The sequence below is a fragment of the Cololabis saira genome, chromosome 19, assembly GCF_033807715.1.
Source record: "Cololabis saira isolate AMF1-May2022 chromosome 19, fColSai1.1, whole genome shotgun sequence".
NCBI lineage: Eukaryota > Metazoa > Chordata > Actinopteri > Beloniformes > Belonidae > Cololabis > Cololabis saira.
In genome coordinates, this window is record NC_084605.1 from 2,540,593 (window position 1) to 2,553,234 (window position 12,642).

The 12,642-nt window shown below is 45.3% G+C and overlaps 1 protein-coding gene across 1 annotated transcript in view; it reads right to left on the reverse strand.

Moving 5' to 3' along the window:
- LOC133419538 (NACHT, LRR and PYD domains-containing protein 3-like) overlaps positions 1-11,781 on the reverse strand; it is a 79,096-nt gene extending 67,315 nt beyond the window's left edge. The window contains exons 1-3 of the mRNA XM_061708757.1: positions 11,730-11,781; positions 8,792-10,574; positions 8,321-8,494 (exon numbers count right to left, since the gene is read on the reverse strand). Of these exons, the coding sequence (XP_061564741.1) occupies positions 8,321-8,494; positions 8,792-10,574; positions 11,730-11,766 (1,994 nt within the window). The 5' untranslated portion in view covers positions 11,767-11,781. The remainder of the gene's footprint in view (positions 1-8,320; positions 8,495-8,791; positions 10,575-11,729) is intronic.
- Between the last annotated feature and the right edge of the window lie 861 nt (positions 11,782-12,642).

The following is a 12,642-nucleotide window of genomic DNA, read 5'->3' on the forward strand; positions in this document are numbered from 1 at the left end:
GTTAAACCCAGATCTTCCACCATTGATTGGAAAATCCCTGTTTGCAAAGTGGAAGGAGAACGGTATATATCAGTTCCGACACCTGTTCACCAAAAGCACACTCAAATCCTTTCCAGATTTAAGATCAGAATTTAAAATCCCGAAACAAGATTTTTATAAATATTTGCAATTACGCCACTTAATTACCACTCTGAAAGGGGAGGGTCGACTATCTTTGGGGTTAACAGACCTAGAGGAGATCTTGGTGAACTCCAAATCATTAAAAGGCAAAATGTCTGTGATTTACAGTGTTCTATTAGACCATCATAGCTCTTCTCTGACCTCACTCAAAAATATCTGGCAAAAGGACTTGGGATGTGACCTCAGTGAGGATCAGTGGGATAGTATGTGTCGGAATGTCTTTATTTCACTGTCTTGTAACAAGATAATTGAACAGAATTATAAATTTATGCACAGGATGTACTTTACGCCACTCCGTCTAAGTAAGATGTTTCCTAACTCATCCCCTAGATGTCATCGCTGCAAAGCATGCATAGGGTCAACTATGCACATGTTTTGGGAATGCAGAAAATTACAGCACTTTTGGGAGGCTGTGCATGACTTAACTGTCAAGGTTGTACAGACCCCTCTAGACTGTACACCAATACGTTACCTTTTTGGTACAGAACTGGACAAGACACTGGACCCCACACACACGAAGGATTGCTATGATATCCTACATAGCGAAGAAATGCATCCTACTCAACTGGAACCAGCACAAACCCCCTACATTTAATCTGTTTAAACAAACCTTGAATGACACTTTGCGTTTGGAACAACGCACGTACACTCTAAAAAATAAGGGAGATGTTTTTCTCAGAATATGGCAACCGCTCATGGACCTCTGACATTCATCCGGCATGGCTGGCCATGCCAGGATTCTGTGTACATAAAGAGACACATATGCACTATGACCATGGTTTATTTGATTTGATTATTTATGTATTTGATTTACAAGTTGTCCTTTTACTTTGGATAACCATTTCTTCTTTTATTCTTTTTGTCTTGATTTTGCTTTGTTGTCTTTGTCCTGTATGTCTTTAAAATGCTAAAAACAAATAAAAATATAATTGAAAAAAAAAAAAAAAAAACTCATCCGAAAGAACAGCAAGGTGTTTTCTGTAGCCACCAAGTTCGCTAGACCCCAATCGGTGAGGGGACTCGTCTCAATCCTCCGGACGTCAGGCCCTCTCTCGACCTTCCTTGATGGGGGAGTATGAGGTTGTTCCGTGCACTTTAGTCACCTTCGGTCCAGAGGAAAAAAGAAAATCCGCTCACAGATGGGGTCGCCAAATTGTGGTGGCAAAAATTGTTGTTTGTTCAATAACGTGTTCAAAAAAGAATGTCTTGACATGTCAGTTGCCTTTCTGGAGTTTTAATAAAAGAGAGCATTCATAAATGGAGTCACACAGTACAACTGATCACAAAAAGCAGTCAGTGAGTGAGTGAGCTGAAGATGTTTTGAGACATCCTGTCTTATATTTCAGCCAGGCTGGGAACAAAAGGCAAAATATATGTCACCCTGACAACCAGCCTGGCTCCACCACCTGATAGTTAGAAATTCCACAGGCACTGTGTCCAAGGAGCTTGACCTCGGCAGCATAGGAATGTTCACTTGAAAACAGGTATGTGCATTAGTCAGTCTTAAAGCATACAAGACAAAATATATATGTTATACCAGAATTTCCCATTACAACATCTGACGGAGTTGACATCTGACGGAGTTGCATGTATTTTCCCGCCAAAACATGTATTGTTCACTGCAGCTAGCTGGTTTTTCCTCAGTTGCTAGCTGTCTCAATAACCTTACTAAAATAACTTGATTCAATCCACTACTGTTTAAAAACATTATCATAACAGAGAGACGGTGTTGACATGTTCCAGCTGTGACCATAAGAATATCAACATTGTTTGTCTAAAATATAAAAAAATGTAAAAGGTACCAGAGTATGTGTGGTAGCGTTGCATTCAGAACAGGCAGGGAGAGAAAAGGGTCCTTAGGGAAATAGCTGACCATTCTATTTCCTGATTTAGTGAGGATTGTAAAAAAATCTGACGGAGTTGACAGAACCTAAGGACAGAACTTTGATAGGCAGGATTTTAGGGAAAATTGTTTTATTTATTTAAGACCACTCTTTGTTACTGCATGCGGCTCGCGAGCCGCGGGTTGGACACCCCTGCAGTGGACTGTTGCGCCAGCACCCATGTGATTATGAAGTCATATGTGATTATGAATTCATGTATGATGTGTGACTCATTGGGAATTATGAACTCATATGAAATGTGTGATTATGTGAACAGTCAGGCTTTGACCAGCTCAAGGCCACAACGGAAAAACCCTATGGACACAGAGCTCAGCCAGGATTTGCATATGTGGCCCCTTGGTGATAAGGGACCACACTCTGATTGGACAAGGACCCCAAGCTGCAGGAAGGAGCATTGACTTCCTGGGCAGAGCTATAAAAGAGCAAGGCCCCCCCTCTCTCCCTCTCTTCTCTCTTCTCTCCCTTTCCTTTCCCCTACAGGTCTGCTGTAGCACCAGGAGAGACCAACCAAGGGCCGGCTTTCTCCCTTCGTGACCGAAGGAGTGTCCGTTTTGCAGCGCTGCATGAGTGACCCACGAGGTTCAAAGGCCAGACAGCCGAACCCGGGACTCTGCAGGCCTCAACGTGAACGCTTTCGGACCGACCTGAAGCTGAAGGAAGCAAAGCTGCCGTCCCCTCATCCAGCTGCTGTCCCCTCATCCAGCTGCTGTCCCCTCATCCAGCTGCTGTCCCCTCATCCAGACAAAACCACCTTTTTTTTCTTAAACTACAAACATCCACGTAAGAGGCTGTTTTGTTTCTGGGCAGAGAAAACTTAGTAACACACTTTAAAAGTTAGTTTACGTTGTGAGCTGGATTGCTGATCCCTTCACAACTGTGTTATTAGTTTAAGTGTTTTTGTTTATCTTCTTTTTTGTCTAGTGCTGCATCCACATCGCTGGATCGTGATGACTGGTACTATACTGGTACTACTGGTACTATACTGGTACTGGTGATGACATGTTCCTCCACAACCGAAAACAAAGCCCTTCCTCATTTCCCGGTTGAATGACTAGAGCGCACGTGTGAAGTTTAGTTTCACAGTGGTGCATTTCTGTGTGGGAAAGATCCGAAGGTCTTTGGTTTCTGGTAGCGAGGAATCATTTAAAGGAGCTTGAGGCTCCTTTTAAGAAATGAGACTCTCTAGAGCCACCCTTCACCACGACGGCCGTTGGGGGTACTGCAGCCAACAGTGAAGCCGGCACGGGAGAACGGGGAGAACGCACATGCAGCGTCATGTGACGTCACATCCGCAGCCCAGCGCGGGAAATTCGGGACCGAATTGCAGCACATTTTGCAGCAACAGCCTGTTCAAGGCAAAGGAGAGATACACTAGAGGAATCATTCTTTTTGGTTTGGAACGCTTCATCTGACATTATTAATAGAAAACTTAAAATGTATACGGAGTTTTTTCATAAATCTTGCCACAATCCGGCCTCAAGCTCCTTTAAGAGTGTCTGTTATTTTACTTCTCTTCTCTATTTCTCTTTTCCTCTCCTACTAATCCCCCCACACATACAGACGGGTCATAAATCCCAGAGCCATTCTGAGCTATCGACACACACACACACACACACACACACACACACACACACACACACACACACACACACACACACACACACACACACACACACACACACACAGACGTTATCGGAAGATTTGCATTATATGATTTCTTGTCCCTGTTAATGTAGTTGAGCCGTCAGAATTTATCCGAAGTGTTGTTTTACCATCTGCTTGACACTGGTGTAAATAAATTCTGATTGGAAGAAGTCGTCCTTGTTTATTTTGCACACGTTTGCTAATATGTTGGTTAATGTTGGTTGCCGGAGCCTGTGTTCGGATTTCATCCTTCAATTATTATTCTGTAGAATAATTAGGGCCCGAGCACCTTCAGTGCGAAGGCCCTATTGTATCTGTAGGAATTTTTTTTTCTTTTTCTTTTTCTTCTGACGAAAGGAGGGCCTTTTTGCCCCCCTAAACGTGCCCAAAAAGTCACCAAATTTTGCACGTAAACCAGGCCTGGCGAAAAATTTGACATTTAATGGTTTACATTAATGGGTGTGGCAAAATGGCTCAACAGCGCCCCCCGGAAAACTTTGTGACTCAAGCCCCACAATACGGTTTGACGTACATGCACGAAAATCGCTACACACCTGTATCAGTACACAACTTAAAGAAAGGTCTCTTGGCAACATGGCCGAAACCGAACAGGAAGTCAGCCATTTTGAATTAATCGTGTCACTTTGGCGCAATTTATGCCATTCCTTCGGCAGTTAATACGGCCCGAACCGTAACGTGCACCCAAGTGTGTTATACATCAAAATGTGCGTCTCCATCCTGCGACAACATGCATTACTTTTCTCTTTCAAAAGTGTTACCGTGGCGACGCTAGACGCCAAAAAGCGCACCCACCCTTCATCTGATTGGTTCAGACCGAAAAAACTTTGCGCCCCAAGCCCCACAATACGGTGTGACGTACATGAACGAAAATCGGTACACTCCTGTATCATGTCGCAACTAAAAGAAAAGTCTCTTGGCGCCATAGCTGAAACCGAACAGGAAGTCGGCCATTTTAAACATTCTGAATTAATCGCGTAATTTTGGAGCAATATGAGCCATTCCTTCGAGAATTAATACGGTCCGAACCGTAATGTGCACTTAGGTGTGTTGTACATCAAAATGTGCGTCTTCATCCTGCGACTACGCGCATTACTTTTCTCTTTCAAAAGTGTTAACGTGGCGATGCTAGACGGCAAAAAGCGCGCCCCCCTTCATCTGATTGGTCCATATTTGATAGTTCCCCAAAAGTCACCAAATTTTGCATGCAAGGCAGGCCTGGCGATAAATTTGATATTTTATGGTTAAATTAATGGGTGTGGCAAAATGGCTCAACAGCGCCCCCTGGAAAACTTTGTGCCTCAAGCTCCACAATACGGTTTGACGTATCTCAGATCAGCTGATCAGCTGATCTGAGAGAGCCTGAAACTAAGAGGAAGCTCAGAGGGGACGGCGCCTTCGCTGTTGCAGCTCTAAAACTATGGAACAACCTGCCTCAGCAAATCAAACAGGCCTCCTCTCTGTCTGTTTTTAAATCTCTTCTCAAAACATACCTGTTCTCCTTTGCTTTTAACACCTAGCAAGACAGTTTATTTTATCCTTTTATTCTTTATTTTATTCTTTTATCTTTTATTCTATCCTTTTTATTCACTTAACTTATCATGATTGTTTTATTTACGTGCCTTGTGTTTTACGGTGTTTTGTCTTGGTTTTCCATTCACCTGTCCAGCACTTTGGACCATGTTGGTGTTTTTAATGTGCTTTCTAAATAAAGTTGACTTGACTTGACTTGGCTCTCGTCCCGCTGAGACGGTGGAGAAGCAGGCGAGGATCACGTGGCTTCATGCGAGCACCCGTCGGCCCTGAGCACTGGCCTGAGAAGGCCCAGGGCCCTGGTACCCTGGTGCATTTTTTGGCAGCAAAATGGCGCCTCACTGTGGCAGAAACAAAGTACTGCACCCTCAGCAAAACAACGGCAGAATTACATTTATCCGAGCTGCTTAAAGACAAGCCAACACTCATGTGGTGACATCATGAACACTTTAATATTGATCAGTAATCCACAAAACCACCTCCCCGAGCTGCAGTCTGCATCACTCTAGATGCTGAAGGAGCTTCTGATGGAGGAAAACAGCTGATCATATTTGGTATCTACAGAAATACAGATTTGGTAGAAATGTGATGCATTGGTTGATGGACCATAAAATCTGTGGTTGCAATAAAAACATCTTATTTCCAAACAGTTTGTCTTGACTGACTGAATCATTAGGTGAGAAAATGAGAGCTGAAAACAACGTTACATGGAGGGTTTGTCCAGTTCTACTACAGTCTAGGAACCATAGAAGCACATTAGTGTTGTTGATTTCTCTTTCTGCTGACAAATGTACATAAAAATCATCGTAGTACATTTAAGATCAACCAGGCCGACTCCTGGGACCCTGAACATGAAGAAGCAGTTCTAGATGATGGATGGATCATTTTATTCATACAATAAACTCACATAGAAACAAACCCTTTACCATGACAGAGACCTGACAGTCCAGTAGTGACGTCACGGCTGGAACAGGAAGTGGTGTGAATAAAGACCAGGATGAACCCTGGCTGCACAGCAACCTTGTGCTCAGATCTGACAGCAGGTTGTAACTTCATCTGGGCTGATTGCAGCTCAGTGATTCCTCTCTGACATCACAGTTGGTCACATGTGCAGCAAACTACCTGCAGCTGAACATGAAGTGAATGATCTGAGCTGAACTGAGCTGCAGAGAAACAACATGCTGCTGCTCACTGTGAAGCTCTGACTGGAAACAGAAGGAAGAACAACATGTGGATCCTGGAATAACGGCAGCTTCACCTTTAAAGGACCGGAAGAGGAAGAAGTTTCCAAGGAATCATTCAGAACAGTTTCACCAACGTGTGATTCAGGTGTTCTGATGGAAACAGAGACAGACATGTACAGACTCAACTATCTGTCCAACAGAGACAGTTTCTCTGACAGGAGGAGACTCTGAAGACTGAATTCAACACAGAGACACTGAAGAACCAGAACCAGACCAGAACCAGAACCCAGGACAGAGAGGTTCAGTGAATGTGGTGTTGAAGGTGTGGAGGAGGATCAGTCTGTCAGAGGAGACGCTGTAGAAGGACAGAGTTCCAGCAGGAATGTCCACGTACACCGCTGCTCTGTCAGAGACTGAGGAAGAGGAGGAGGAAGATGTTCCTCTGTCATTGTGCCAGACAGAGTACCGACCATCATCATAACAGACCAGCCTCCAGGAATGATCGTTTGCTCCAAACCTACAGTAACCAGATTTTCCTTTCCTTCTGATTCTTCTGTAACTCACTGATACAGAAACATTTCCGCTCCACTGGACCTCCCAGTAACAGCGACCCGTCAGAACTTCTCTACACAGCAGCTGATGATAGAAATCAAACCTGTCTGGATGATCAGGATATGACTGATCCTCCTCCACAAACATCATCATCCTGTTGTTGTCAGACAGTTTGATGTTCTTGTGGACTGTGTTTGTGTCGATGGTGAGTTGACAGGAATCTGATGGAGAGAACAAACAAGCAGCTGCAGTTATTATTGATCTGTCATTGGTCATTGATGGACTCATGAATGAGTGATGTGTCAGTGTGAAGATGGTTGAACGTGTGAATGAAATAAAAACACACTTACAATTCCACGGACCTGGTGTCAGAAATCGTTGTCCAGCAGGCTCCACCCTGGAAGGAGGAGGGGGGTCAGACCAGCTCAGTCTCTTTCAGCAAACATGGACATTACATGGCTCTCACACATGGATGAAGGAACAGTCCAACACTTGGACAGATGCACTGACTAGAGACAACATCTGTTGTATTAGACGCTATATAAATAAAATTGAATTGAATTGAAAACTTGAATGCAACATCTCTGAAGTCTGTCCTGTGGTCGTCACCTTCCAGCACAGTTTCAACACATTCTTCTCATCTGATTTCATCTCTGCTGAATCAGCAGCAGGAGGAGGCCGTGTCATGGATGAGTGAAGGTGCAGCTGTTATTGTGCTGTGATGGGCCTGAAAACCACCCTGCTGTGGTTCTGGGATGTTTACTGGGTCAAGAACGGCTCAGAGTTGTGAAGTGCATCTATCAGCTCTGCTGCAGCACCAGATGAGCTGCAGCAGCTCCATCTGCTCAAAGATCTTTGTTCAAAGCCAGAGACCGACAAAGATGATGTCCACAACACCATGAAGAGTCCAGCACACTGATGTCCTTCTGTCTTCCTACCTGAGAGTGTCCAGTCTCCAGCGGGGATCCTCCAGTCTAGACAGAAGCTTTCCTGCTGACTCTCCTGGATGGTTGTAGCTCAGGTCCAGCTCTCTCAGGTGGGAGGGGTTGGAGCTCAGAGCTGAGACCAGAGAAGCACAGTCTTCCTCTGAGATCAGACAGCCTGACAGCCTGCAGACACACAACACAACACACATGCAGAGACTCTGAGAGAACTGCACTGAGACTAAAGCTAACTCTGTCCTCGTGTTCACCTGATGATGGAGCTGAAGGAGAAGTCAGAGGATCAGCAGAAACACATCAACAATCCTTCAATATCAACCACAGTTGTAACGGTCAACAGTTGAACACTTGAATTAATCCTGACCTGAGAGACTCCAGGTGACAGTGTGGACTCTCCAGTCCAGGACACAGCTGCTCCAGTCCAGAATTTTGCAGGTTGTTGTTACTCAGGTCCAGTTCTGTCAGACTGGAGGACTGAGAGCTGAGAACGGAGGACAGAAGTGGACAGATGTCCTCTGAGAGGTTACAGCCACTCAACCTGCAGAGGAGATTAAAGAGAGATCATTAGGTCATTTAAAAATTGATTATGTCATTTAACAAAGATATAAATGATATATCAATGAATACTGATTATTTCAACTAATAATCAATAAATATTGTTCATAGTGATCGCTGCATTTGTTTTCTCTGCATGTAAAGTTTCCTGAGATGAATCATTGAGGAGAACTGGTCCGACATGAACCTGAACTTAGTTGAACAGTGAATTTAACTGGTTTCCTCCAAAAGCATGTGATGGTAACTAAAACATAGACATAGTGTCCGTGTTCGTCCTTACACAGCTTTCTTGGAGGCTTTGACCACCGGCAGCAGCCTCCGTAGAGCCTCCTCTGAAGCTGAGAACTTCTTCAGGTCAAACACCTCCAGATCTCCTGATGACAGTAAGATGAAGGCCAGAGCCGACCACTGAGCAGGAGACAGTTCATCTGTGAAGAGACGTCCTGATCTCAGGTACTGTTGGACCTCCTCCACCAGAGACCGATCGTTCAGTTCATTCAGACAGTGGAACAGGTTGATGCTTCTCTCTGCAGACAGATCCTCACTGATCTTCTTCTTGATGTATTTAACTGTTTCCTGATTGTTCTGTGATCTTCTTTGTTTTGGTTCCAACAGACCTCGTAGGAGAGTCTGATTGGTCTCCAATGAAAGACCCAGGAGGAAGCGGAGGAACAAGTCCAGGTGTCCGTTGGGACTCTGTAAGGCCTTGTCCACAGCACTCTGATGGAGCTTAGTCATGGCTCTTGTTTCAAACCACCAGGAAGTATTCTTTTGTTCCTCCAGCAGGTTGACTCCAGAATTGATGAAGGTCCGATGGACATGAAGAGCAGCCAGAAACTCCTGGACACTCAGATGGATGAAGCAGAAGACGTGGTCCTGGACAAGGCCACTCTCCTCCCTAAAGATCTGGGTGAACACTCCTGAGTACACTGAAGCCTCTCTGACATCGATGCCACACTCCCTCAGGTCTTTCTTATAGAAGATCAGGTTTCCTTTCTGCAGCTGCTCAAAAGCCAGTTTTCCCAGAGACTTGACCATCTTCCTGCTCTCTGGACTCCAGTGTGGATCCGTCTCAGCTCCTCCGTCATACTTGACCTTCTTCAGTTTGGCCTGGACCACCAGGAAGTGGATGTACATCTCAGTCAGGGTCTTGGGCAGCTCCCCTCCCTCTCTGGTTTCCAGGACGTTCTCCAGGACCGTAGCAGTGATCCAGCAGAAGACTGGGATGTGGCACATGATGTGGAGGCTCCGTGATGTCTTGATGTGGGAGATGATCCTGCTGGTCTGCTCCTCATCTATGAACCTCTTCGTGAAGTATTCCTCCTTCTGTGGGTCAGTGAACCCTCTGACTTCTGTCACCATGGAGACACAGTCAGGAGGGATCTGATTGGCTGCTGCGGGTCGTGTGGTGATCCAGAGACGAGCAGAAGGAAGCAGGTTCCCCCTGATGAGGTTTGTCAGCAGCACATCCACTGAGGTGGACTCTGTAACATCAGTCAGGTCCTTATTCTTGTGGAAGTTCAGAGGAAGTCGACTCTCATCCAGACCGTCAAAGATGAACACGACCTGGAACTCTTCAAAGCTGCAGATTCCTCTGGTTTCAGAGAAGAAGTGATGAACTAGTTCCACCAAGCTGAAATTCTTCTTTCTCAGCACATTCAGCTCTCTGAAGGTGAATGGAAGCAGGAACTGGATGTCCTGGTTGGTTCTGCCTTTAGCCCAGTCCAGACTGAACTTCTGTGTTAGAACTGTTTTCCCGATGCCGGCCACTCCCTTCGTCATCACCGTTCTGATTGGTCCTCCTCTTCCAGGTGGGGGTTTAAAGATGTCTTCTTGTCTGATGGTTGTTTCTGCTCTGTCTGGTTTCCTGGAAGCTGCTTCAATCTGTCTAACTTCATGTTCATCGTTGACATCTCCAGTCCCTCCCTCTGTGATGTAGAGCTCCGTGTAGATCTGCTCCAGAAGGGTTGGGTTTCCTGCTTTAACAATCCCCTCAAACACACACTCTGACTTCTTCTTCAGCCTAGACTTCAGCTGCTTTTTACAAACTGCAGCAAAAGTACCTTAATAAAAGTGGAAAAAAGAAACCAATTAGTGTTTTATGAACTTCAACTTAATTCTCCTCAAGAATCAGGATGTGAACCGACACTGATCAACTCTAACGTTACAGTGAGCTGTACAATACTGAGTAGAATCCCTTTGACCACCAAAACACCTCTTAACATTCAGGACGTGGAAGTGACAAGAACATCTGGAGTCCTGGAGTTTGTAGTACGAGGATGTTAGCAGTACAGCCCTGATGGGTTGTGGGTTGTTGTGTTCTTGTTATTGTTGTGGTGTCTGTGAAGTGGATTTTCCAGGTTTAGGATTGGAAAACACCAGAAGATGATCTGATCCAATAATCTGTAGAACCATCAAGACAATCTGGAGCTCAACGGTAAAAACAACCTTCATGTGGATCAAGAATGCAGATCTGATTCCAGCAGAACATTGTTTGAACAAAACCAATCCCTCCATAAACTCCAACTGGTCCAGAATTCAGCTGCCCGCATCATAACTCGGACCCCCTCCATCCATCACATCACTCCTGTCCTCCAACAGCTCCACTGGCTCCCGGTTCAGTTCCGTATCCAGTTCAAGGTCCTCCTGTTTGCATTCAAGGCCATCCACAACCTCGCCCCCCCATATCTGTCTGATCTCCTCCACGTCCACACTCCCTCCCGAGCCCTAAAATCATCCGCCTCCGTACAACTGTCTGCCCCCTCCGACCGTCTCACCACCATGGGGATCAGTCTGTCCCCTCCGCCCGTCACCACCATGAGGAGCAGAGCATTCAGCCGCTCTGCTCCTCGTCTCTGGAACTCTCTACCACCCCAAGTCAGGAACATTGACTCATTCATTGACTTCAAATCACAACTCAAAACTCATCTGTTCAAGACTGCCTATCCCATCTAACAATTCATCTCTTTTAATGTTCTTACCTCTGCTCTTTTTTAATGCTTTGATGTTTGTTTTTAAATGTATTCTGCTATTATTTTAACATGTTGTGTACAGCGACCTTTAGTGCCTAGAAAGGCGCCTTAGAAATAGAATGTATTATTATTATTATTATTAACAACATCTTTCAGTGGGTTTAATGATCTGTAAATGTTGTTCATCTCCTGAGGCATTCTGGGTCATTTATCCAGCAGCTTAAATGTTCATAGAAATCCTCTTACTGCTCTGCAGACGCTCAGCCAGCTCCTCCTGCTTCATTATCCTCAGGAAGTTCCCTGTGATCTTCACAAACGCCTCTCTGCTCCTCTGCTCTTCATCCTCACCCTGCAACACATGATCTAGGGATTCTGGGTAATCTGGACTCAGACCCTTTTGGATCTTCTTCAGCTCGTCCTTCACAAACAGGACAATGTTGTCCTCCAGCAGCTGGAACAGAAAACCACATGAAGGACACAATCAGACTGAAACCATGGAGACAAACATCAGACCCATGTTGGACAGACTGACAGTCCACCGGTCTCCAGAGACCAGCATGGAGACAAACATCAGGTCCATGATGGACAGACTGACAGTCCACTGCTGTCCAGAGACCAGCATGGAGACAAACATCAGGTCCATGATGGACAGACTGACAGTCCACTGCTGTCCAGAGACCAGCATGGTGACAAACGTCAGACCCATGTTGGACCCATGATATGATAGCAGGATTTTTGCTAATTGGAGTTGGTCGATTCCTGGTCTATCGACAAATGCGTAAGTCGTCGACAGCTGTTCTGGCCCTTTCTGAACTGCCGGATGTGGCTGAGGGGATACGCTCTGCAACCAACACTCAGACTTTAACGTTGGAGGAGCAAAACCGCAAGCTGGATGCGATTCTTGTCGCTGCCGGTGAACAGAATCGCAGGCTAGCGGCGGTCTTTGAGCTCATTGACAAGATGGATAAGACCTTGGAGAAGTTGGAAGCTCGGCTTGGCGGGAATTGATCACAAATTCGCCTGTTTGGAGTCGCCATTGAGGAACCAGAGACTTAAGGCAGACGGAAAATTACTGGAATCTGCCTGTTTCTTTTCAATACAATTGTTGATTCTATAATCTGACCTTGACAACTTGGCCGGCTGCTCCAGTCACAATCTC